The sequence below is a fragment of the Abrus precatorius genome, unplaced genomic scaffold (assembly GCF_003935025.1).
Source record: "Abrus precatorius isolate BTA unplaced genomic scaffold, Abrus_2018 Scaffold8, whole genome shotgun sequence".
NCBI classification, from domain to species: Eukaryota; Viridiplantae; Streptophyta; class Magnoliopsida; order Fabales; family Fabaceae; genus Abrus; species Abrus precatorius.
This window is the reverse complement of record NW_020874428.1, coordinates 6,111,921-6,139,476: the sequence shown is the minus strand read 5'-3', so window position 1 is coordinate 6,139,476 and position 27,556 is coordinate 6,111,921. Positions and strand designations below refer to the sequence as shown.

The window sequence follows — 27,556 nt, the reverse complement described above, 5'->3', positions numbered from 1 at the left end:
TATGTTGGTAGTCTTCAATTAACTGCGTTGTTGCTGTTCCAAATTTTAGGCTAATTTAAAGTTAAAATATATTTTTCTATTCTATAAGGTAATTTTTTAAATTAATTATATTTATTATAGGACTAATTCGAATACACCAAATAATGCAAATTTATCATGTTATAATATTTTAAAAATTTAATTTAATTTAATTATTATATAATTTTATTTTTAATAAAAATTGAACTAATGATTTCGTGCAATTTCCATGATTAATTTTGTGTCCGCTTATCGAATATTTTTACACTAAGAAAATATTAGTGGGCCGCTTTATAAGTAGGCCCAATATAACAGCAGTGGGCCGTTTTAAGTTTTCTAATTGATAGTTTCTTGATGGAAACGTCAACGTTTGCGACGTCGTATTTAAGCATCACTGGCCTGTGATCGGTAGCCATTAACAAAGCAAGGTTAGTAGTAGAATCAACACATCAAGAGAGAGCAATCTTCTGTTAATTCCTCGCTTCTTAGAAAAGCAAACTAAGTTTGATTTTGTTGTTCTTTTTTATTGGTGAGCGCGGTTGTTCATCGATTATGTCGGGCATGGAAAGGCTTCAAAGAATGTTTGCGGGTGCTGGAGGAGCACTGGGCCATCCACCACCTGATTCCCCCACCCTCGATTCCTCGGAGCAGGTTTACATATCATCTCTCGCACTTCTCAAAATGCTCAAACACGGTATGTTTCTCTTATTGATTCCTATATTCATTACATTTCCATTTTCCCGTTTTGTTTTTAAAAAATAAATCAGTGCCCTAATTGATTGGATAGGAAGGGCTGGTGTACCCATGGAAGTGATGGGTTTGATGTTGGGGGAGTTTGTGGATGAGTACACTGTGCGGGTTGTGGATGTCTTTGCTATGCCTCAGAGTGGTACCGGTGTTAGTGTTGAAGCTGTTGACCATGTCTTTCAGACTAACATGCTTGATATGTTGAAGCAGACTGGAAGGTATTTTTGTCTTTCATTTTATTGTTTATTGAAGCTTATTTTCTTGATTTGTACATTTTTTTATGCGTTTATAACTGTTGGATCTAGTTATGGTCTGTTGTTACATGATTTATAACTGTGTAACATGAATAATAATGTTTTGATTATTTTGAATCAGTTAGTTGAATCTTTGGCGTTTTGTTTCAGGCCCGAGATGGTTGTAGGGTGGTATCATTCCCATCCCGGATTTGGATGTTGGCTTTCTGGAGTGGACATTAATACACAACAGGTTTTTGGCTTCTTCTTCAGTCTTTAGTTCATCACGGCAGCTTGTTTTTTGTGATATTGTGCTATTTTTGTGTTTGAAACCAAGTGGTTCATAGATGAGATGAGGGTAAAATTTGTTTTCCTTTTATTCTTTCTTCAATTGAAAAACAAGGCATGCCATTAAATTGATGCATCTCTTAGAAAAAACCATGACAGAAGAGGGGGGGGGGGGGAATACAAAAAGTGAGCAGAGTTTGTGGTGTGGTTGTGTAAACATTTTGTTATTTTAATGTTCATTTATGCTTATAACCTCATATTTCATATTTTTATTTCTTTACCAAACATACACAATTACAAACTGAAACATGATTTTATGGAACTTCTGAGGCGTGAAGATGGAAAATTACCTTTTTTTTATTGGTGAAATCGTGGAGATGAATGTATAATTGTATACTATAGACAAGTAATGCCCTTGCTTAAGTTTGGTTGTTCATAATTTTATATGTAAGCAGCATTAACATTTTTTTATTGGGTACATAGTGAAGCGAAGCCAAATGTAGGGGATGGTGATACGTTGCCTGGTATAGGATTGAACCTCCGACATTATCATCTCATCCCAGTCTTAGGTTGGGGCTGGTGCTAATTGTGCTATAAGCTTGCTGGATGACTATGGAAACTTGTGAAGATGTAATACTACTTGAGTAACAAAATTGTATTTGTATTCCTGTGATTTAAGTAAATCCAATATGATTAAGAAAAGTTGGTAGATGGACTGTTGTACCTAAATTTAAAGCTTAATTTATAAATTATGATTCAACAGGTCAATTAGTGGATATCATAAAACTCACTGCAGATTGAGAAGAATAAAATGTAGAATTTAGTTAAGTGAACAATGACAAGCCTTTCTTTGATAAGACTGTTAGTTTTAGAAAGTTATATATAATATGTGTGTTCTTTGATATAATGCAGAGTTTTGAGGCATTAAATCAACGGGCAGTGGCTGTGGTGGTGGATCCTATTCAGAGTGTTAAAGGCAAGGTGGTGATTGATGCTTTCCGGCTGATTAATCCACAAACTATGATGCTGGGTCAGGAACCACGACAGACAACTTCCAACTTGGGGCATCTAAACAAGCCATCTATCCAAGTGAGTGTTCTGTTATTCTATTCAAGAGTAAATTGTGTTCTGTTTTCTTTGTCTTTTGTCATTACTATTTTTGACCTTGTATTCTCCTTTTTAGGCCCTGATCCATGGCTTGAATCGACATTATTACTCTATTGCAATTAATTACAGAAAGAATGAGCTGGAAGAGAAGATGTTGCTTAACCTTCACAAGAAGAAATGGACTGATGGTTTGACACTTATGCGTTTTGATTCACATTCTAAAACTAATGAACAGACTGTTCAGGTGAGTAAAAATTCTTCAATGTGAAATAGAAATATAGATCATTCAACCCTTTAATTTCTGTTTTCTTCTCCTGCTTCAACATTTTTCCTCGAGCATAATACAAGACTTCGAAAATTAATAAGTTTTGTTGTCCTGTATGTATCCTAGATATAAGGCAAAGGAGCCTGTTTTAATGTAACTGCATGCATTCCTTACTCTCTTGCACTGCAACAATTAGTTATTGATGTGGTACTTGATTGGAGATTCTGCTGACGTAGTTTCATAAATTTCTTACTATGCTGATTGGTTCTTTTCTGTTGTTTCCTTGTTGTTCTCACAACCTCTCCTCCCTCCCTCCTATAGAGATTTAAAGTGAAATGATTTTCATTAATTATTGAAGTATATATGTAATGATATTTATAGACATACAATCCATAGTTATCAATTTTGGACAGCGGCGTGTAGAGACCAATGCCAAAAATGCTGTAGCAAGATAGCACATAGCAAAATGACTTCTATTTAGAAATTTTATCTACATATTAAATAATTTATACTAGATATATAAATGCTCAAAAATTAAAAAGAAAAAAAAAACCTCAAAATCCATGACATTCATAATTAAAAATAAAAAGTCACATCTTTTAAGCAAAACATACAAGTAAATAAAAATAAAAGTTAAAAAAAAAAAAAGGAACAGTTCTTTTTTAAGGCAAAAATGACTTTTTAAAATTTTTTGTGGCACTGTTGCCCACTGTTGCAATCCATATTTAAAAACATTATGCTATTCAAATTTTGTAGTGACTTGTGGGCTGTGGCCACTCTAGTATTTTGCTATAGCCCGCTATTGATAACTATGATACAACCACATAAGAATACAAAATGAGTTCCAAAAGTTAAATCTATTGCATACTTATGGAAAGGGAGTAAAGCCTAAAATTAGTCCATTAGATAGTAGTAGTTGTTGTGCATATTAGTCACTTACTTATTTAAATTGTCTCGTTAGTTCTTCACATATTAGTCTATCATGCATTCAAGTCTCTGTTGATAACAAATGCCTGAAAATGATTAACTTTGTTGTTAAGTGACATGTAGAAGTTAAAACAATGTCATTTGACACAATACCAAGGATTAATCTCATGGAGTATGCATCATTGCTGGCGCTTCTGCACCTATCTCTCACATTCCTTCCCTCACAATTGCAGCATTCCTAACTGCTCCCACCACCTCCTCTCTTTCTCTCTCTCTCTCTCTCAAACACACACACATATAGAACCTTAAAACAATAGTGGTGTTGGTGTTTCAAACAACAATCAATAATGTCCTTAATGCAAACACAAACCTTCAAACTCTAACAATGGTGACAATGTTTTTGCAAATCTAGAAAATGCAATGTTATTGGAGTTATTGTTTGTGAGGAGCTGATTATTGGGTTTTAATGGTGTGACTGTGGGGAGAGAGTAAAAGAGAGGTGATAGGAGCTTTGGAAATGTGGGCCACTATGACTAGCTCCAAGGAAAGGGGAAAAGAGAGAGAGGTGGTGGGGGCTTTGAGAGTGCGAACCATCATGATCAATATGACTTTGAGGAGAGGGGAAGAAGTGGGGGCTTTGGAGACGGTAACCACAAATAGTGTGGCTCTAAGGAGAGGAAAACACACACACACACACAGAGGTGGCAATGGACCACCGTGAGCAATGTGGATTTAAGGAGGAGGAAGAGAGAGAGTGGAAGGAAGGTGTGAAAGAACATCTTTTTAACTTTCACGTATCATTTAACGGTAAAAGCAAAAGTTTTTTTGACATCTATTAATAGTAAAGACTTAAATGCATGACAGACTAATATGTGAGGGATTAACAAGACAATTTAAATAAGTAAATGACTAATATGCATGATTGCTACTATTTGATAAACTAATTTGAAAATTTACTTTATGAAAAGGGTAAGATAATTGGGTTGCACTAGATCATTGCTCCAGCATGCTTCAACAAGATGGTGGAGGTGGCACGTAACTTGCAAATGATTGTTGGCAGCCAGAACTCAAACAAAGTGATAATCAATGGCTAAATGTTTCATCATGTAATGAACAAGGGATTAACATATAAATATGTTTCTCCAAGTCATAGGTTGTTTGAGAAAATAGTAGGAGATTGAAGAAAGGCCAAGTTTGAGGTGAAGTTGACATAGGCAAAGTCACTCATTTGTGGTTGAAGCAATTGCAGTTTGCCTCTTGCATGATCAAGAGACAACATTGGATCTAAACTAGACAATGTAGGTTGGTGTAGATTTTTTGGTCTCTCATCCCTGCTCAGTTTGGATGGTAAAAGAAAGAGTGTAAGGTTAGAGTCTTTCCTAAGATTGAGGCCATTACTCACTATTCCTTCAAGGTATTTAGGACTTTCTACAAGACTTGCATGTGCAGGTCTTACAATGCATGCATGTTTTGAGATAATTTATGCACAAAAAAGGTGCATGCTTGTATTGAGATATCTTGTGCAGACAAAAAGCATTATATGGGGCTCTTGCCTAGTTATTGCCAGGGGTTGAAGGCAGCTAGCAAGTCAATGATAAATGGCACTGCACCATTACATGTAGAAGTATTAGATTAGGGGTGAGGACACAACTATCTTGATGTTGTGTGAGAAAAAGAGTCCTTGGGAAATGGAAATAATTTCCACTCCTAAAACCTGAGTTGGGTGGCCTAGATCTTTGAGAGAAAACTTCTTCACAAGAGCTTGTTGAAAGTGGTGTATAAAAGTAGAATTATAAGAGGACTGTTAACATATTCAAGAAAATTGTCTTCGACCATGTGATAAATAAGTAAGAGCTAGAGTGGGAGTTTGTCAAGCCATGACGAAAAAGAAAATTTAAGTTCAAGACACCAAGTATGGGAGGCTTATTTGTGACCATAAAGAGCTTTATTGAGCTTACATACATGGTTTGATAAATGGGATGTGTTAAGAAACTTGAACCTAACTCACTCCCAAAAGCTAGCTCATAGGAGGACTATTGTAGCCCTTATAAGGAGTGTTTTGGCTCTAGTTCTAGCTAATGTGAGACATCTTAACACCTCCCCCCATCATACCTAGGACTTGAAATCTATGCGTGAAATTTGTAAGACTAGACACGTGCATGAGTACCCTAACAGGACTGGACCTTTGTGGGTAGCCCAACATTCAAATTGGACAGACTCTAATACCAAGTTAAGAAATTTGGGTCTAACTCACTCCCAAAAGCTAACTCATAAGGAGAGGATTACCATTATAAGGAGTATCCTGGCTCTAGTCCTAGCCAAAGTGAAAAATCTTAACAGGAAGAATGAAACCTAATAATGGTTAGGCCATGCAGGCATGTTTTCAGGGAGAGTCCCATGCAAAAAAAAGTGTTGTTGGCATCCATTTGAGTAATAGATAATTTCTTATGGAGAGCAATTAAACTATTTCAATAGTATGAAGTGTATTGAATGGACTCGAGGTGTTTTGAAGTCAATTTTTTTGACAAGTATTGCTTTGTGCTGACTGGTGAGCTATAAATTTTTCATGACTTATTTGAGGTATGAAAACCAACTTGTTGCCAATAATGTTGTAATGAGATTGAGGTGCGTCAAGAGCACCATGTACTTCCTTTCATGAGAGCAATATATTCATTGACATGTTTACATTTAGTGTTCTTTAGAGTTCATGAGACACATGGACTTCACTAAGTTTGGAATGGGATATTTGATGCTTGATTTTAGCTGTTTGGTTTTATAAGCTCCATCTTTGGCATGTAATCATGGGATGAGTGGAGATGAGAGGCCTATGGATAGATGTGTGAGTAGAGGTGGTGCTTGATTAAACTAGGGCAAGACACCAAACAACAACAACAACCCAGCCTTATCTCACTAGGTGAGGGCAGTACACCAAACATCAAAGTAAAATTTTAAAGGATGGATACTAGACCTATAAAACAATAATTTATAACTTTTGAAGAGACAAGCCAGGTATGAACTATTGAGTGCATTGGTATGTAAGAGTTTGAAGAGTTTGGTGACCAAGACATTAATGGCATAGATGAAGGGATGGTGGAGACTAGACATAAACAGTTTGCGAAGAGGGAGAGGGAGCTTATACAAGTTCTTGTTCAGGCCACACATCGGTACTGTCCTTGTGTTTGGATTTTCCATCTCAAAACACTAAGAATTCAATGGAAACATCATAATTTGCAAAATTGAGATTTGAGGAATTGAAATAAGATTTTGTCTTACTGTTGGAACATATAAAATAGAGGAAAGTTGAAGAGGATGAATAGGGGTAGAAATGCTAGGGAAATCTGCATGTGTAATGGGAAGGCCTTGGTAAATGGTAACTGACCAGTGCCAGCATAGTCATTCTAGATAGATGCATTCATTAAATCACTAATAGCTCGAGTTCGACAACCAAGTGGGAAGGCGAGGAATGGCGTGTCTTTGTAGACAAGTAGCAGTGGGGAGCATTAGTTTTAGGTGGATAGCTAATGATCTTTTTGTAGGTTTTGGCACTTAGACCCCTTTTCTCCCCTTCGAAAAATTGACATGCCACAGAAATATCATAAGTAGAGAGATCTTGGTAGGAGATAGGAAGGCATTGTTTGAGATATGCTTACCACAACCATTATTATATAGGGCTATGAGAAAAGTTTGCATTGAGAGGAGGTGGTTGCATTACCTTGGTTGATGGTGGCATGAGGATAGGGAGTTGCCCTTGACATAAACTTAAAGATTATGACCAACAAGGAGAGACCAAAGCTGTTTGTACCAAGCAGGATAGTTTGTTCCATTTAATTTGATAGGAAGATTGACAGTGACGTTGAATTCAATGAGGTGATAAGGATTAGTAATGTAGGGGAAACAACTTTTTTGGTGGCAGCAGTGGATGAAGAGGCCACGAGGATCAAAAGGGCTTGTGAAGCCAGAGGACTTCTATATCATAAAGTGATTCAAAATGAAATGATTTTCATTCATTTATGAAGCACCTAATATTTATAGACAACATGTACAACATAACAACAGACAAAATAATTGTTCTAAACTCAACATTTCCTGTAATGAAGAAAGGATAAGATGATGGGGAGCACTACGTCCTTACTCCCAAAACTGCTCTACCTTCCTTTTTTCACTAGATGGTGTTAGGCGGGTAGGACCCTAGCGGTGCTTAATTTTTCAATAATGGAAACCTTTTTTAAGAGAGCAACTAATCAATCCCAATGTAGATAGCATATAAACATATGAATAAAATGAAAATTAAAACTACAGCTGGCTAGAAAAAATGATAGTAGAAGTTGACACCTATACTTACCCTATATAAGATTTATTGCATTATGGATATAGTCTTTTCAAAGGAGATAATATTTCTTTCATTTTTCAATTTTTAATTTCTGGTGATTCAGGAGATGCTAAATTTAGCAGCCAAGTACAACAAGGCAGTGCAGGAGGAAGATGAGCTCCCACCAGAAAAACTTGCAATTGCTAACGTGGGAAGGCAAGATGCTAAGAAACACCTTGAAGAGCATGTTTCCAATTTGATGTCTTCAAACATTGTTCAGACTTTGGGAATGATGCTCGACACAGTTGTTTTTTAGAGTTAAGCATCATCCACTGTATTCTTCGTGATTATGTCTAACAGTATTTTCATTAGCTCGCTTGACTTGTTTGTTAAGAGAAAATGTTTTATTGCGAAGTGTTTTGCATTTTGTGTTCGTTTCAAATGCGGGAGCAATTTGCGGGTCACTGAGTGAGAATCATATTTTAATCACTATAAATGTCATGGAGATCTTTAGTACATGTGCATGAGTTTTATTTATTTATTTTTATAAACGGTATTGTTGACTCAGTTGAAAGACGGAGCCATCAAAATTGCATGTGCATCAGTAAATTGGCTCTTGGTCTCCTTTGAAGGATTGGGATCCTCTCCTTTATTGTTTAATCATGTGCCTGTCAAATCTGAAATGGAGATTTCTCTTGTACTTTAGACATTTGGTTTATAATTCTTTTGTATTTTCAATTTAGTCCCTCTTCTGAATAAATTAATTTTTACAAAAAATATTCTCATTTTCATGCCATCATGTTGCTGTGCTGTCAGTAAGAAGGGCATAAGTGCCTTTTGAAGCCTTAACTTGTTGCTTTACTAAATAAAAAAGGGTTTCATGTGGATCTGAATTGTCTTCAGTTTAGGCGGGAATTGAATTGAAAATAGATTATTTTTGTTTAAAATTATGATAAAATAGTTTAAGCCAATTTTTATAAAATAAATAGCTTAAGCGAAAAAAATAGTTTAAACAAAAATGATAAGCTTAAGTGAAAAATGGACAAAGAGCTTTAATTTTTACTCAATCTTTTTTTTTTTAAATTAATATTTTCTCTTCAACCTCTATATTTAACTTTCTTTAACTTTCATATTCAACATTCTTCTCTCTTATACTTAACTCTTCTCTTTCTCTCCTAATTCTCTTTTTCTTCAACTTCATACCTAATTACTTTCCTCCTCTTCTAATTCTCATCTCACTCAATATTTATTTCTCCTCTTTTTATTTATACTCAACTCTTCACTTTCCTCTTCTTTTATTATCAAAATTTTTTTATGCAAAATTAGTGTAAGCTAATTTTTTTGGCTTAAGCGAATTGTGTATATTCGCTTAAGCGAATTATTTTAACTTAAACGAATTTTGCGTATTTGAAGATATGAAGGTTGGGTGTAGAGAAAAGAGAGGACTAAGAATGAATGTAGACAAAGAGAGCGGGTGGTATAGATAAAAGAGGGAGAGATAGGTATTGGGTGAGGTGAGAATGATAAGAGGAGGAAATGAGTTAGGAATGAGGTTGAAAGAAAAGAGAATTAAAAGGAAAAAAGAAGAGTTAAGTATAAGAGAAAGAAGAAGGTTGAATATGGAGGTTAAAGGAAGTTGAGGAATATATATTAGGTTTAAGGAGAAAGAGAAGAGAACATTGAGTGAAAATTAAAGCTCTCGGTCTATTTTTCGCTTAAATGCTTAAGCCATTTATTTTATAAAAATTAGCTTAAACTATTTTGTTATGATTTTAAGTGAAAATAATTCATTTTCGCTTAAGCAAATTTTTTTACTTAAGCGAAATAAAAAATTAGAAGTCTAATTTTCACCAAAACTAGAAATAATTCAGATATGTTTCATGTTTAGTTAAGTCCAATTTTTTACCGTGAATCAGCATTTAGGCAACCTGCTAGGTGGTGTGGTACTTAGTGGAACACTCGAGCGACTGCCAAAAGATGATAGATTAATTTATAAAAGTTAATAATTTAATAATTATTTTTTTCTAGTAAACCCAGTCAGTACCATTTGTGTTCTTCTACGTTAGAGGAACCGAAAAGTAGTGGAGCAATGCCCATCTGAAATATTCATTCTTATCATACATTACCGACAGCTGAAAGAGAAATACGTCATTAATCTTACTTTTATTTATTTATCTATCTTTTATGTCTACTATTCTACGTTTTCTTTTTTTCTCACCGGAAAGTTAACTTCATTGCCATCTTCGGTACAGGCAGAGCAACTACCATGGCCTTCTATACAATGATGGAAGTGTTGGATTCCTGCACCTCCACTGTCAAAGGAGGAAACAAAGATTTGGATAAGTTTCAAAATTTTTATAAGAAAAAAATAATATAAAAATTAAATAAAATTTCTCTAAAAAATAATTTATTTTCAAATTTTATAAAAATTAAATGAGAAATTTTTAAAAAATAAATAAGTATAAGTTAATTTTAATGTACAGGAAAATTTTATTTTATTACTTATTTTTTAATATTTATTAAAAATTTCTTCAAATTAAACCTAAGAGATTCAATAATTTTTATTTTTGGCTTTCTTAACACCATTTAAGACCAAACATGAGAAATGTATTCATCATGATCTCTTAATCTCAAATAAGAAAAGAAATTTTCGGTAAAAAAAAATTTATAAATCAAGCTTTATCAAGTTAATCGACCATTTGAAAGTTGTACCATCTTCAAAAAGTTGAACTCGTATGTTGCAAGCTTGATGTGAAATCTAAAACTGAATTTTAGCATGAAACCATTGTCATTGGACACTACATGTGATGATACTAATGTTGCAAGTAGGAGTGCTCATTGCAAAAACTGACTAAAAAAAAAATAGAAAACCGAATTAATAAAAAAAACGGGACAAATTAAAAATTATAAAAATATTTTTTTATTCAATAAAATTGAATTTTGAATTCTATTTTAAAAAATCTATCTAATCCAATTCAATTTGAATTTATACCATACTATTATTTTTTAGGAAACATTTTATTTTTTCACAATTATGTAGGTACATATTTTTAGAATACTTTAAAAGTATTCTTGAATTTTATGTTTTATATAAAAATAATTTTATTTAAAAAGTGTTAATACAACGTATTTATTATTATTTTTAACTAAATTTAAAATAAAATTACAAAATTGAATTATCCGAGTATTTTTTTATTAGATCGCATTAAATTTAATTATGTTCTTAAACCGAATTAAGTCAAATTGCACTGAAATTTTATCATGGAATAGAATGATTTTATGTGAAAAAATAAATTTAATAGAATTGGCAAACATGATTGACAGGATTAAATATTTAGCAAACATATGTTACAAAAACATAGGAGCACGTCATTTAAGTTTAGCTATCCTACTTTCAAAGGCACTGTAGTCTCTAGAAAACACCTTGTGAGAGCAAAATGATACGGAGTGGGGTTAGGAAGTGATGGTTCCTTATTCTTAACACAGACAATTTGGAATCTAAAGAGAAAATTGGAAAAGAGAGTTGGATGCATTGAAAAAGTAGAACATTTGGCCCAAACACGATAAGAGGAGAGAGAAAGAATGGAAAATTAAATTGAAGGAGGAGGGTCTCTGTTGAAGAAGAGAGCCAAGGATTTGATCAAATCTATGGTCTTTTGGGTGCCCAAACCAGAGAGATGAAATCCATGATCCACCCCTTCAGTCTCTTCAATTTCCGCAACACCCATCCACCCACTACGACTCAATGCATTGTAATAAAGCCACCCTCTATCCCTCAGCACATCCTTCTCCGCCACACACACCAGCACTCTCCTACAACCCACCCACTCTAAGCTCCCCGCACCCTCACCCACCGGGTTAATCCTCGGGTCATCATAATCTGCCATTGACGGAAACACAAATGCCCATAACTCATCCATCATGCCCTTCATATCCGGATTCAATGCCTCCGACCCGACAGGAATCGAACCCCAGAAAAACGGGTGGACCAGACAAGCTCCAAGAATGTCCATCGGAAGCTCCGAGTTCGGATTCCCAGCCATCATTGTTAGATTATGAACTATGTTTGCGCCTGCACTGTCCCCAGCCAAGAAAACTCTTTCGAAATTAGCATGCTCATTCAACCATGGCTCCGGTCCACTTTTATTCCGGTGTGACGCCACCCACTCTAGTGCAGCCCATGAATCCTCGTATGCGGCGGGGATAGGGTGGTCCGGCGCTAACCTGTATTTCACAGAGACGGCCACGACTTTGGCTTCGGCAACCAGAGCGGAAACGTAATTGTGGTGGTTTGCGGTGAAGGGGGAGGAGACACAGAACGCGCCACCGTGGACGTAGATTACGAGAGGCAATTTGCGGTGGTTGGTGGTGGTTTGTGGGAGGAAGAGACGAGCGGAGACGTTGGTTTGAGGGTGGATTGTGATGTCTTTGGATGCAACTGGCGCTTGTGGGTTAATTGAGGGCGGAACGAAGTCGTTTCCAATGAACCTCTCGACACGACCGTCGGTGAAGACCCGTAAGAGACCCGGCAAGTGGCGTGCTACGCTCTGTTGTGCGTCCGTGGTGTTTGAATTGTTGTCTTCCATCTTGAGAGTGAGTGATGCTGAGTTGCTAATACTGTTAATGTTGGTAGGTTATGATGAGGATCACTTCTCTTATAAACAATTTGAACCATCCATCGTTTTTTTTTTTATCTTCAGCATAGATGGTCAACAGCTATCTTTCACTCCACACCTCAAATGCAATTATGTTTATCAATACTCGAGTTTATAATTATATATAACGTAAGTTAAATAAACAACTTAAATTTAAGAATTTTTATATTTATAATATATATATATATATATAATATAATATATTAAAAAAATTATGAAATTATTTTAATTTTTCATATATCATTAAATAGAACTTCATCTCCACTTATGAGTAATATTTATATAACTTTTAAAAATTTGTTAACAAATCTTTTTATCATTTAACTTTATTTTTTTATTTTGCAATCATATTAACTATCAAAGAGTTACTTGTTAAAGTAAGTATATATATTTTTTAGGTTAGTATTTTTTATTTATTTTTTACTAAATATCTATATATTTCATTTTAATTTATTAAATAAACATAAAATTACATTATTTTCCTCTCTAAAATTTTTTTCTATAAAATATAAGATGATTACACTAAAATAAGACACTTAGATTTATATATGAAGTTCACAAACTTTAACCTCTAATGTCACTGTAGACACAAGAGATTTCTTCTCCTTCTCTCACCATTTTATGTAGCAATAAAATATGACTTTTATTCTTACATTTTTCTTATTTATTTTATTTGACCTTTTCAAGCCACAAAGGTGATATTATTATATTCACAATCTCTCACTTAATGTCACTTTTGTTATGCTTTCAAAAATACTCTTCTTTCTAGTTTTATCGTGTTTACGTCTCTCATAAGCTATATTTGGATCTACATTATATAAACTTGTCAGTGTTAATAGGTTTCATCATTTCATCTGCTAGGTCCTCTTTGGTATGAATCTTTTGCATATTCACACTTCCTTCTACTACTACACAAACAAAGTGATATTAAACACTAATGTGTTTCATCATGGAATGGAATGTTAGATTCCTTGAGATGTGCAAGGCACTCGAACTGTCACAATACATAGAAATATCTTGGTGTTTGTGCTCAAGTTTTTCCAACAACTTTTGAATCCAAATTGCCTCCTTGCATAGCTGCCATGTATTCAACTTCTATAGTAGATAGAGCAACAACAATCTAAAACTTTGATAACTAGCTTATTGTTCCTCCAATAAGTATGAACACATAGTTTATAGTATATTTTCTTTTATCAAGATCACCTATAAAATTTGAATCAACATATCATTTAACAATGAACTTTGATCCTCCGAAATACAATGTAGCACCAGAAGTTCCTTTAATATATCTTAGGATCCTCTTAACAACATTTCAATGCTCCATTCCAAGAATTGCCATAAAATGACTCACATTTCCATGCTTGTGCAATATCTAGTCTAATATAAATCATTGCATAGGTTTCCCACTACTAATATATACGATACTCGAGACATTTACATCCTCTTCATTTCATCACTAAGACATATACTTGAGGATAATTTATAATGATAAGAAATGAGATAGATATTGACTTACAGTCTTGCATGTTGAAGCGCTGCAAGACATAAATAGTTCTTTTGAGAAAGCTAAATTTTCTTATCTTCATGTCTTGGTAAATTTGCATCCATAAAATCTTGTTTATTAGTTTCAAGTCTTTCATATCAAATTTCCTAGCCAATTGTGCCTTTAATTCTTGGATTTGATATTTTTTAGAGCCTACATTCAACATGTCATTCATAAACAACTGCAAAATAATGAAACTATTATCATCAAACTTCTTGTAGCATCTTCAATGGTTTGAACTCAACCTATTGTATCTGAGACTAATAATGAAAGAATCAAATATCTTGTACCAACACTTTTGCACCTGCTTCAACCCGTCCAAAAATTTAGTCAACATGCAAACTAAGTTTTCTTTGTCTTCAAAGTTTTCTAGTTGGACCATATATATTTCTTCTTCTTCTCTACGAAGAAAGAGAAGAAAAATGGTATTTATATCTACCTATTGAAAATGTAAGTTGAATGTCGCACACATATCTAAAACTACTTTGATACTGGTGAGTCTAACAACTAGAGAGAATATTTTATTGAAATTAATATCTTTTTCTGAGTATATTTTCTAAATGTTAATCTTGTACGATATCGTTTCACTCAATCATTATAATTAAGTGAAACTTTGACAATTAGAACTTAGAAATATTATTTGATTTTTATCTTTTAGTGTTATGAAGTTATGATATTATTTTTTTCTTTTTGAAAAATTTATACAATATATTACTTATAATTTATTCAAAAAATATTATTTAATTAAAATGATTCTACCACAATTCAACCATTGAATCTTAAACCAATACTTTGACTAGATCAATGATCGGTCTAGTTTCTTGAACATAGGAAATAATATTGAGATGAAGACCTCACATGCACTTCTAATAAGAAAAATTTAGGCACATAGTATAGATAATTAAGTCAGATCATCAACTCACTAGAGATAAGAAGAACTAAAAAGTGAAGAAGTTGATAAAGATGTTTTGAACTTTTAATTAATTATTAACTTTTTAAAATAATTTAAATATTTTTAGCAATTTTTTACAAATATTAAATGTTAAATAAAAAAAAATTTAAATTATGTGTCAATGACAAAAGACTTTAGTTATCCAACACATCACTTGACAAAAAACATTTGACACATAGAATAATTTCAAACATTTTAAAAATATGAGTGACTAAATCTTAACAAAATTCTTTTAAGAAATAATTTAAAAAAGTAATCCTTTTATAGGAATTAAGAACATAATAAAACTAATTATTTATTACTTTTATTTAATATTTATTTATGTAATATTTAACTTGATTCATATAGTATAACATATAATTAATGTAGATAATAATGTAGTATCTATACTTTTATTTTTTATACTTTTAATATTTTTCAAACGATAATGAGTTAATATTATTAATAATATATCTCACGTGTTCATTAAATTATACTAATTAACTCATATATTATATGCATAAATAATAAAATATAATAACAACAAAAATATTAAATAAAATTTTTTGTTTGAATTACTAGGCTTTATTGTGTGTTGATTAGTGATTGAGATTATTGTGTTTGAATTGTTTGACTTTTTTTTAACTTTTTAAAATAAATTAATAAAATAATAATTTTTTAAAATAATTTTATTATCTAAAATTTTTTGTTATATCATCACTAGTTTCGTCCATGCAAGGGGTAAAATTTATATTTTTAATTAAATTTTATCAACAAAAGATATAAAACTAGGAGATTAAGACACAAGTTCAAATCCTATTAAATTTTAATATGTACTAAAGACGAAACAGTAATCGCAACAAGTTTCATATTTGACACATCAAAATTAGTTTCATCTTTATCATAGATGAAACTTGCTATGATTATGTCACGCATTATTGTCTGAACAATTTTGTATTCTATACAAATGAAACTTAATAAGGTTGTGTTATGTGATAATACTCTTAGAGTAAAATATGCATCTATACTATTTTATCCAAAAAAAAATATTGGTGTATAAATAATGATCTAAGAGCATTTGCATCATAGTCTGAAATAACTTAAAGATTAATTTGAAAAATATTGATAGTACTAGATTAATACTTTATTTTATTATTTTTAATATTTATTAGTTAAAAAATCTGAATAAGTTTAATTTAATTATTTAGTTACTTTAGTTAAATTTGTTTCAATAAATTTAATTAGTTAACATCTTCCAATTAAATTATACTTTATTTTTATATTTCTACTTAGGGAATATTAGATTAATAATTTGATGAATAAATTGAATACAACCAAAAAATTACTTAGTGGTATTTACTAAAAAAAAATAGATTAAATTATTTATGAAATATTAATTATATTATTTTAAAAAATTGGGCACGTTGAATAATATTATGTTGGAATTTTTCTTTTACAAATACAAAATGAGTGTATTTGTTATCATTGTATATTGAAATGGAAAAAAAAAATTAAAGAAAATGAAAGTGTGACTTTTGAAAGAAACAAAAAATGGTCAAGATAAGAATATGGATAAATTTTGAGATTTTAAAAAGAAAAATTCGTGAAAAATTGAATATTTCTCAGACATATTATATCTAGATTAATTTCACGTTTTTTTATTTGTTCAAGTGATAAACAATCTACTATATTAAATATATGTGACAATGAAGACATTGATTACATGATTAATGCATATCAACATCAAAGTAATACAACTGTTATTAATTTATATGTTGATGTTACATTTGGTGAGAGTTCAACATTTGTCTCACATATGTCAGACTTAAATTTATCAATTTTAATGACTAATAATATCAACATGGTGAATCTAGTTACAAAAGGTACAAAAATTTTTATTTATTTATTTTTTACTTAAATTATTTATTATGACAACACATATTATAATTTTAAAGAAGTGAACATGAAGATGAGGATGATAAAAGACATATTTTATTCGACAGTTCATGTGATACTAACTTGGATGGTGATTTTGATTCAAACTTAAACTTACCATAATAAAGTACTGGAGGTATTGTTAATGATTAGGATTTTTATCACTCATAAGCTTATACAAGTTTGAATGATGAATATTGATAAGGTTTAAATACAAGTATGGTTAAATTTTTTTTTGAAATATAAGTCTACACTACAAGTATATTAATTAGGAACACCTTGATCAAGAAATAAAAACAAAAGATTTAAATGAGTCAAAATCATGGTTTCAAGAAAATCTATTATATGTTCGTTTGTTATTTAATTCTAAAGAAGAAGTTAAAAATGCATTAAAACATTATACTATGAGAATACATCAAAATTATTTTGTAGTTGAGTCAACCCAATAAAATTACAGGTGAAGTGTTTGAATCATAGTAATAATTATCGATGGAGAGTGAGAGTTTCATTGCTTAAAAGACCAAATAAGTGGAATATAACGGGGTGAGGTAGTACACATGTGTAAATCCTACAATATCTCAAGACCATCAAAAGTTTGATTCAAATTTGATTGCCCATGCATTGTCGTTAAGTACATGTAACACCTTCAATTTTCTTTATCCAAATAAACAAATTGTTATGGCAGATAAAAGTAAATTTATTTCCATTCATAGATTTAATAATAGAACCAAGCCAAAATTTTATATTTCCTTCGGATGAAAGTTTCATAAAATTCTAAAAGAGTCAAGCTTCCAAGGATAAACTTTGAAATAATTAGATAAAACTTAACTTTACTTCCACCAAATCATTTAGTTTATTTTGAATATATATAAATTTTGAAATTTTGCTAAGGGCATTCCCCAAAATATTCTTTACAATCAAATTTGCTCAAGTATTTAAATTCTAAATTCTGACACTGAAATTATTTACAAACTTTGGTCAGCACAAAATATAATTAAATAAAATAATACAATTTTCTCAAATTATCTCAGTCTCTATAGAGCAGTCTTCCTTCCAATACCCTTGGATTATGATTCTAGGACGGACCAGACTTCTTTATCTCTTCACTTTCATTACCTGAAAATATTAGTAATGGTAAGTATCTCTCGCCCCCACTAAATCTCTTATTTAAAATAACAAAATAATCATATATATATATATATATATATAATATATATCACTAAAGTACTTTCTGACATGGATTGAGTTAACACTGACACTTATGTCATACAACTCACTATCACAAGTTAGTACACACAAGATAGACAATCAATCTCGTTCACAAACTTTCATAACATGCATTTTTCTACTAATCTGCACGTCACAATACATGTATTATACTACGTCAATCAATATGTCACAACACATGTGTCCTAATCGCACCTGCCGATGTATTACAACACATATATCATAACAATATCAACAGACATGTTAGAATGCATATATTACAAATGTACAATTTCTATACTACTTCACACACATCACAATTTCGCGTTTATTTCACGTTCACATTCAATGCCCCTGGGATCCCTTGAGGACTTCATAGTTTAGATACCTGCCGGTTAGGCGCAGCAACACAAATATACGTGTGTCGACCCCTTCTAGCAAAGGTATAGTAAGGAGACCTGTCAGAAGATAAGTGTGCGGCCTGTGAATGCCTTTCATTTTCAGCAAATCGTTGTGCACTATTCACACTAGCATTCATCATCCTCATTTTCCCAAAATTTTCTAAATCTTCTCTGGACTTTATACCCCTAGTTGTATCTCTGTAGCTATCTAAACTTACCACCACATTTCTCATTCTTTTCCACACCCTTTTATAGGGCAACGTGTCATAATACGTGAGTCTTAACCAAATAATTTGATGTATTACAATACTTATATTATAAATACACCCTTTGGGTCGTACCATAATACTTGTATTGCAATCACATTCATTCATCTATTCTGACTCCCGTGTTATAATCATTTTTTCCAGCATTTCATTCACATGTGCACTCACTGCAAGTAGTCATGCTCACTGTGACACCGTAATCTCATCACACAGAAAACCTTTCTTTATTTAAGAACAGTCAAACACTTGCATTATATCATCGGTTCAATCATTTTGCATACTTCAACCATTAAACAACACATATACAATAATTATATCATTCATCATGCAAGTATCATCAACCAACTCATTCATTCGCAATACTTTAACACTCTTCATTACAACCTTGTTCAACCAATGCCAACATATCTCAATCATCATTGAATATTCATCCAACACACCATTTCACACATCACACAATCAATACAATGTGCCAGAGGTCGAACACCTCCAGACTCAGCCCAGTCGTACAACCCATCACTCACATTTCTCAATAATAACAATAGGATCATCTATCCTAAGGTTTGACATCATTTCAACTACCCCAAACAATGTTTGTTTACTAAAAACGTAGTGTTCCTTCAAAAATAGTTTTATTTACAACCCTTATTACAAATTACGTTTAGATAGTTATCAAAATAGTTATAGATTTCCCATTCTAACTACCCAAGAGAGGTTAGGGTTTGAGATTTACTCCCCCTTACCTTGGAATGGAGGCCCACCACGAAATCAATGGTAGAAACACCACTCACAGGGATTCTTGCCCTAAACACATGGAATAATCCATGAGAAACTAAGATAGATGAAGAAGGGGGTAAAAACTGAGAACCCTAACTCAATATACTTACCTTCAAATGTTCCAAACACGAATCTAACCTTCAATCTAGGGCACAAATGGCTTAAAGGGAATTTGATAAGTGAAAAAGGCTAGAGATTGAGAGAACCGAATGAGAGAATGAAGGGAAAGTGAGAAATGCATTTTTCTAAACTCTCAACCCTTTAAATACTCCTCTGACTGCGACACTCTCGCTGCAGCGACGCTCCTTGTCCCTACTCAGAGAAAACTGCACTCTGATTTCTGTAAAATCTCGCTACAGCGAGACCCTCTCACTACAGCGAAACTGCGCCCAGAAATGCACCCCTCACTGCCGACCTCTCACTATAGCGAGACACTCTTGCTACAGCGAGAATGCGACAGTTTCACGTCCTTCTCCCAAGGTCTTCTCGCTGCAACGAGAGCTCCCCAGTACTACACACTTAAACTATTTTCCATCAGCTTCATCCAACCCAAGTTAATACTCACATATATGTATACACACATACTTACCTTGATAATTAAAATATCATTACTAAATTTGGGGTGTTACAGTACATATATAAATACAATGTGTATTATATTTTTTAATATTTAAAATATGAGTTTGAAACATTATTTTGTGTTGGATTGTTGTATTTGGTGTATGCATGGTGAATCAAAAATCATCAATGCCTATAAGTTTAGATTAAGAAAGGATAACTGCTTAATTTGGATATAAAATTTCGTAAAAAAAACTTAGAAGGGAAAACTAAAAGTGACTATGATAAATCATATAATACATTGTTAACATGGTTAGAGTGTATGCAATTACATGTTCTGAGATCTATCTATAAGATTGAAACAAAAGAGTATGTCATTAGTCATCAAGTAGATAACAAATTTAGATTAATATAAGCATAAGGCGAACTTGAATTCCAATAAGGAGTTTCAATTGTGCTTGTATATCAAATTTATAATCAACTTATTTTACTTTCTTCATGAAAGTTAAAAATTATTTGTAAAATATATAATACCTCCTTATTCTACATTGTCAACAACATTGAATTTAAATCACCTTCCACAATGAACTATCTGATAAAATTTCTCATTCATTTTCATTGTTATCAACATCATCATCATCGTATTCATTTTCTACATCACCATAAAATTTATTATTAGATTAACATAATTACAATAAAAATAAATATAAATTATCATCAAACCAAATACATTACTATACTTGATCCAAATTCAGGTTCATCATCCTTACAAATATTATCACATGAAAATGATAAATTTAAGTCCACACATTGTGACCGAATACAAGAAGTCTCACCAAACGCAATATCTACATATACTTCAATTGCACTTCTCTAGTTTTGTTGTAAAAAATTCACTTAACATGCAATCAATATTTTCATCATCACATATATTTATAATTATGTATTGTCTACTAATTGGATCTATTAAAAATTGTGAAATCAATCTAGATATAATCTCATTAGTAGACAATTTTAATTTTATATGTATCTTTGCTTTCAATGTCTCAAAACTTATTCCACATTCAATCTTAATCATTTTATTATTTCCTTCAAATGTAATACCCTCATTATTTGAAAATATTTTACTATTCTAATATACGATAATCACAAAATTGCATCAACAAATTAAATTCACATATCACAAATTTTTCCTAAATCATCAAAATTTAACATCAAACGTCCATATAATGTACAAAAAAAATTTATTTACATAATCAATGTCTTCCATAAATACTCTCTAACTATTATTTATAAAAATACACTTATTTATCAATTATTGACATATACAATCAAATACTCATATACAATATAAACAATTACTACCGTGCTTTACATATTTTCAATTTTTTTTTAAATTAATTTTTTATTACGCTTTCATAACTTATTAAGCTCTTTAACAACTACTAAAATACAAAAAAATTATAAAAGAAACTAGTACCCATATAATGACTAATATGTCAAAAATTTTATCATTTTCTCTACATTTTACTTCCACATTTCATATTTTTTATTTAACATCTAAAAAAAAAATTTCATTTGTAATCACTAATACTGTATAAAATAATTATACATTTTTTTAAATACTACATCTTCTCTACATTTTTCTTACACGATATATTCTTCATTATTTTCTTTCTTAACAAAATTTCTATAACAATGTAAAAATTTCAATTTAAACTAACAATTAAAAATAATTTATATATCTTACAATTAAATACTACCCATATGAAATTCTACAAATTTTTAAACTTACAAAAATTAAATCTCGTACTTAAAAAAATAAAATTCTAAATTTTACTAACTTTGATAAACTTCTTCGCTACTTTCTGGTAGTGCAATTTATACCATCTAAAATGGATAAAAAGGTGTATTAAATATTGGACCATAAGATAAAACAATATTTCATTACACAGTTTGACAAGCAATATTATGTCTCTGCATGTTTGATACTATTAATGTAATTTGACCAATAACAATATTATCATTCTTGATTATCTGATATTATTATGAGAAATGACACATATATTAATCATTATTGTCAAATTTATCTCTCTTTTTATGACGATACACGCTTGATCTTCGTCACATATCAACTTTAGCCCTTGTATTAGTTGCAGTAGGATGATAGAATAATAAAATATTATTAAAAATATTGTATCAGACATAAAGTGACAAGGTGACTTGTTGAAAAATATCATACACAAAAAAATAGTGTTAAACTCATCCTATTTTTAGAATTAGTTTTAAAAAATATTATTTAAATAAATAAGTCAATTATATGATTAAATTTATGTGAAAAAATATTGTTTAAAAATAATTTATTAAATAAATACTTAATTATATATTATATTTAAATATTTCTTAATACCATAACTTTCAGCATAACACGGGTTGACACAAATTAAAAACAACATATGAAAGTTATAAATTACTTGCATAATTTTTGTTATAAATCCCTGACTCACTAATTAATTTTTAAATTAAATCTATATTTTGTTATTCAAATTAAAAATCTCATGGTCCAAGCACAAATTTGATTAACTAAAATTATTTAATTTAATTTAATTATTTACATAAATTGGATTTAAGTGCAATGTCTGGAGGTGGACAAGGAGAATCCCCGAGTTGCAAATTACGGAGTGTTGAACAAACAGATGGAGAAAATGGTGCGACTCAGATCATTGTTCCGATCAGTGAGTTTCAGATCTCATTATGCCTTCGCCGCGCCTTCATCCACCAACCGTTTCGCCCTTCGAACCGTTTCTTTCTCTCTTCTCTCACGCTCTCCTAATCCCTCTCCCTCGCCCTCAGGTACTTTTCTCTATTCTATTAGGTTTTTCTTTTCCATCATTTTTATTACTCATCCCACAACCCTCGCATTTTTCACCGCAACACTGAATTTGATTTTTTAAAAATTAAATTAAATTATTCTGGTCTCTGATTTAATATTCAATTTACTGATATGCGACGCTTTAACGAATAAGATGCTATTGTTCATGTTCGTTATATCTCGTGTTCGTTCGAATCCCTACGGTGTCTGTGGGTAGTTTCTTCGTTATCTTTGTGACTTCGATTTTGCAACTCCATGACTGAATCAATCCATTGCTATTGTATATTTGACTCTATCAGCCTGGATACAGGCTCTACAAATTGAAATTATTTGGAACCAAAGTTGTTAATTTCACCTCATTGTGAACTTAATGTTGTTGCTATATTTTTTATGTTTAATCGCGCTGAAGAAAGCATCCATCAATGGTCTTAAACGACAGGCAGACACTAGTATTGGAATGCATGATTTTGTATTCTGGTGACAAAATTGATGGTGGTGTCATGGTGTAGTGGAGTGTGAACAGTGATTTCATGTTGTTAGTGGCTCCCAGCCGATAATGATTCACTTTAATTATGAATTTGGTTAATCAGAGTAAGTACGAGTTTGAAACCTCTGCATGTGTTGAATTGAGAGAGGATGGTGAATGTTAATCATTCTGAGCATGTTTGCTTCTGTTGTTTTGTTGATTGTTTGGCATTGAGTTAGAGTGTTGTACATAGGATGGCTATTATGTACTGAATCAGTTTTGCATGAAAAACATTCGCAGAGTGCGGATCTCCTTTCTCAATGGGCTTAGGAAGCAAGCGATTCTATAGTGAAGATGTTACCCACATGCCTAATATTAAAGACCCCGAGCTTCAAAATGCTTTCAAGGATTTGATGGCTGAAAATTGGAGTGAGCTTCCGGATTCTGTTGTTTACGATGTTAAGAATGCGCTATCTAAAAGTACTGATGACAAAGCTGGCAAGGAGGTTGTGGAAAATGTGTTCCGTGTAGCTGAAGCTGTTGAGGAGTTTGGTGGGATTCTAGACACCTTAAAAATGGAAATTGATGATAGCATTGGATTGAGTGGTGAGGTATGTCAATTTACACATATACCTGTAAAATTATGCTGTTGCATTCTATTCTCATTCGACCTTTATATTAGGTTGACAATTCAATTTCTTTTTTATAGGATGTAAAGCCATTGCCTCCTCATATAAAAAATGCTCTGCGAACCATTTTTGATCGCTACGCCACCTATTTGAATTCATTTGGGCCTGATGAGAGCTATCTGCGGAAGAAAGTGGAGACAGAGTTGGGCACAAAGATGATTCACTTAAAAATGAGATGCAGTGGCCTTGGTTCTGAGTGGGGAAAGGTATCATATATTTTCCCTCATTGTCACGTATCTAGTAGTATTTCAATTTTCAAATTACATTATCAGTGGTGGGGGCCAATGGGGGTATGTTTCTAAATGAGTTCCATTAATCCATAGCTGCAAAAGTGTTTGTGTGTTAGTTTTCAGAGATCTCTGCACAGTTTCCCTTTAGTCATTTTCACCCTTAAGGCTTACATTGACAATCTCAAGCCCATTGTCTGAAAGAGAAAAATGAGGTGAAATATCCAAAAAATCTGCTGATTTCACTTGGGTATTTTGCCATAGCACGCAAATTTATGGCTGCCACTATTCATGGTTGACACCACGGCACCACCATTTGAAAATTTCACACCATAGAGGTTTATGGTGAAGGCCGCCCAAAACCAGCATAGCCCAATTCAGTACACTGAATTGAAATTATTGTGTGCATTTGCTAATTGCAAGAAGATTTTTAAGTCCTTGAAATATTGTATGTAACATTTACTGGATTATCATTTTAACTTTTTCATGTGCTTTTTCAAAGTCCTCGGTGAATTAAATTTTTCATACATTATTGGTTGGTAGTCTGTCACTCCGTCTTATATGGTTGTTTATAAAATAATGTGATATAGTATGAATATGCTTTCATAAAATAACTCTTAGAAGGAGAAAAATGTAAGGAAAATTGTTGTGTTTTGTCAACTTCATTCTATTTTTTCAACTTTGATTTTTTCTCCTTCCCATCATGATTGGTTTACTTATTAGCCATTCGTAATGGTTTTTGTATAAAATATTTCCGTAGGAAATAGCATTGCTGCATTTATGAATGCAGATCAATTCACATTTACTTATCTTATCTGGGGTTTCTATTGCAGGTTACTGTTCTTGGAACTTCTGGACTTGCTGGTTCATATGTTGAGCAAAGAGCATAGCAGAAATATTTTAGAAACAGTGCATGTAATTGTTTGTGTTTTGTATCATGCTTCTGATGGCTATAGACCCGTTCGATTTGTTTCTCCTGACCTTTTTTATTGTCAAGCGATGGCATGGAAATAAGAGCGCATAACTTTGTTAACCATAATTATTCTTATGCCGGATTTTCTTTCAGTTTCAATGTCACTTTCAATAAGATAATAATGCTGTTGAAATTTTAGGGACTTGTTTATATCTTCTTGAAAATGTGAAAATAACAAGTCAAGAAGTTAATTATGTATAGCTACTCCTCTTTTGTATCTGCAAGCACGCGTTTCAGAGAAAATGAAACATTAAAACGCCTACAATATTTGATGAAATGCGCTTGTCTTCATAAATGTGAAGACCATTGTATCATACGAAGTAATAAAATTCGTCCTAGGCCAAGCAAAACGGTGGTGCTAGTTTTTAGATTTTCCTTTTCTTTATCTAGCCAAATGTATCAGCATAGTTACTAAAGAGATTTGCTGGTTGAAAGATGAAGGCACCATTGGTTATTGTTTTTTGTTCATGTATGTATCAGCTAAAAGCTTGAAGCTAAAGTAGTTTAAGTAAAGATATTCTTTTAACTGATCTTGGCGGTTTGGCCAATTAGTAGACAAAGTTCGTCTTGTTTTGGTTGATATTTTAGTCGTAGTAAATTTCAGAAAACTGATTTCTGGGCATTCCTCTGTTATGCAATAGTATAAAAATTTGCTTTACCTCATTTATTTTATCAACAAAGTCGGAGATAGCTGGGTTCTTTAAACTTAAGACAGACAAAAAACACTAATAATCTTTATGCAGCCCAAAGGATTAATTTTCTCGTCTCTGAAAGATATCTTTAGTGAAGCTTGAGAGCTATTTCTGATTTCATTTGATAATCTTAAACTAAATTCTGATTCTTACTAATTCTAGACATAGTTGAAAAAGGAAAGGCAAATTCAGTAAAAGCTACATAAATTCAAGTAACTTTGGTGCTTCGTTGTATTTTCCGCGACAGCCATGACTCAGATGGAGACTTGGGCAGTGGTGGAAGCAACACAGCTTTACGGCACAGACCAAAAGGCCATCCCTCACAATGACAAAACTCCTGAATCATTGAACGTCTCCAAAATTCTGTGATGTCAAGTTCATTCATGCTTGAACACCTTGAAAGGTTAGTTTTCACAGAATAAAATGCTTCTCCACTTGAAGAACAGCGTGAGAGACAACTTTTAACGGACAAAAACTCTTCTCTTTCATCTTGTTCTCCATCACCTACCACCCTTGGTGCCTTTGTGTGTGTCACAAACACTTCCTTCAATGGGCTTAACTTGTGCTTTTGTTTTTCCATAGCTCGGCTTCTAACTGCTGAGACAACAACCTGAGGAAGTTGCACAAGAGAACAACAATTACCTCTGAGGTTACTTCAAACTTCAAAGTTCAACATGAATTCACAATAACCAAAAGTGAAGAACTTTTCAGAAGGGTATATGAATATGATGAAAGTTGAAAAGTGGATTGAATGTACTTGCTGTTCCTCATCAATATCACTGTTGAAGCACTCATCCTCAAGGCTTGTAGTTGAAAGCCGTCGACTAAAAGTTTGACAGTGTGAAAACACTTCCTTCAGAGTCTCACCAAGGCATTTGCATCTCTTGGTATGGTTTGGTGGCTCTTCATGTTCATGGTAGAAGACACCCATGGTGGAAACTACTTGATCCAAATTTTCACACAAGAGGATATATATTATTATATTGAACCACCAAATACCAATACCCTCTTGTATGAACACTTTGTGTTGATGCTCGAATTGATCTGCTTCATTGATAGTGGCCTTGCAGCCTACTGAAACCCCACTAAGCTTTCCGTTCTTTAAGGTAAAGGCAAGTTAAAATGACATACACACACACTTTTTATGAATATTGAGAAAATTCAACTTGTGATTCAAATGCTTGTTTGACTGCTTCAAATAGTAAATACCTCTGGTGAGGTTCTCTCCGTAAGTAGTGGTGCTTGTTCAGAGTTACACTTGAAGCTAAAGTCATGCTTAAACAGGACTTGCCACCGAACAGAAGATGCTGCTATTTGATGAATTTGTGTTAATTGGTTAATGGTTGTCGTTTAATTGAAGCTATTTCGTGAAAATAATAATAATAATAATAATCCAGAAAGGGACAAGAGCATCGGTACGTTTTGTGATAAGTGGCATTATTGAAAGTTGAAACTGACTCGCATGACATTA

General features: G+C 32.2%; 4 protein-coding genes across 4 annotated transcripts; 2 read left to right on the top strand and 2 right to left on the bottom strand.

The window, feature by feature from the left end:
* Positions 1 to 390: 390 nt before the first annotated feature.
* LOC113846533 (26S proteasome non-ATPase regulatory subunit 14 homolog) lies at positions 391 to 8,663 on the top strand. Its single transcript, XM_027474921.1, has 6 exons — positions 391 to 712; positions 806 to 983; positions 1,170 to 1,251; positions 2,199 to 2,375; positions 2,470 to 2,637; positions 8,019 to 8,663. The coding sequence occupies exons 1-6, from the start codon at positions 571 to 573 to the stop codon at positions 8,208 to 8,210; spliced, it is 939 nt and encodes a 312-aa protein (XP_027330722.1). The 5' UTR covers positions 391 to 570; the 3' UTR covers positions 8,211 to 8,663.
* Positions 8,664 to 11,220: 2,557 nt separating this feature from the next.
* On the bottom strand, positions 11,221 to 12,519 carry LOC113847699 (probable carboxylesterase 2). The gene has a single exon (XM_027476942.1). It carries the CDS (start codon positions 12,478 to 12,480, stop codon positions 11,485 to 11,487), a length of 996 nt encoding a protein of 331 aa, XP_027332743.1. The 5' UTR covers positions 12,481 to 12,519; the 3' UTR covers positions 11,221 to 11,484.
* Positions 12,520 to 22,817: 10,298 nt separating this feature from the next.
* On the top strand, positions 22,818 to 25,664 carry LOC113847148 (succinate dehydrogenase subunit 5, mitochondrial). The gene is made up of 4 exons (XM_027476050.1): positions 22,818 to 23,019; positions 23,805 to 24,115; positions 24,214 to 24,399; positions 25,254 to 25,664. The coding sequence occupies exons 1-4, from the start codon at positions 22,863 to 22,865 to the stop codon at positions 25,308 to 25,310; spliced, it is 711 nt and encodes a 236-aa protein (XP_027331851.1). The 5' UTR covers positions 22,818 to 22,862; the 3' UTR covers positions 25,311 to 25,664.
* Positions 25,665 to 26,092: 428 nt separating this feature from the next.
* Positions 26,093 to 27,185, bottom strand: LOC113848043. Its single transcript, XM_027477404.1, has 2 exons — positions 26,843 to 27,185; positions 26,093 to 26,695 (listed from the first exon to the last, which is right to left on the bottom strand). Exons 1-2 carry the CDS (start codon positions 27,014 to 27,016, stop codon positions 26,294 to 26,296), a joined length of 576 nt encoding a protein of 191 aa, XP_027333205.1. The 5' UTR covers positions 27,017 to 27,185; the 3' UTR covers positions 26,093 to 26,293.
* Between the last annotated feature and the right edge of the window lie 371 nt (positions 27,186 to 27,556).

Excerpts from the sequence above, each read along its gene's own strand:
- LOC113847699 (XM_027476942.1), bottom strand. The coding sequence starts at position 12,480 with ATGGAAGACAACAATTCAAACACCACGGACGCACAACAGAGCGTAGCA.
- LOC113848043 (XM_027477404.1), bottom strand. The coding sequence starts at position 27,016 with ATGGGTGTCTTCTACCATGAACATGAAGAGCCACCAAACCATACCAAG. Across the intron at positions 26,696-26,842 it reads ATATTGATGAGGAACAGCAA|GTTGTTGTCTCAGCAGTTAG; the intron begins GTACATTCAATC and ends CAACTTCCTCAG.
- LOC113846533 (XM_027474921.1), top strand. The coding sequence starts at position 571 with ATGTCGGGCATGGAAAGGCTTCAAAGAATGTTTGCGGGTGCTGGAGGA. Across the intron at positions 713-805 it reads TCTCAAAATGCTCAAACACG|GAAGGGCTGGTGTACCCATG; the intron begins GTATGTTTCTCT and ends TTGATTGGATAG. Across the intron at positions 1,252-2,198 it reads TGGACATTAATACACAACAG|AGTTTTGAGGCATTAAATCA; the intron begins GTTTTTGGCTTC and ends GATATAATGCAG.
- LOC113847148 (XM_027476050.1), top strand. The coding sequence starts at position 22,863 with ATGGAGAAAATGGTGCGACTCAGATCATTGTTCCGATCAGTGAGTTTC. Across the intron at positions 24,116-24,213 it reads GCATTGGATTGAGTGGTGAG|GATGTAAAGCCATTGCCTCC; the intron begins GTATGTCAATTT and ends TCTTTTTTATAG. Across the intron at positions 24,400-25,253 it reads TTGGTTCTGAGTGGGGAAAG|GTTACTGTTCTTGGAACTTC; the intron begins GTATCATATATT and ends TTTCTATTGCAG.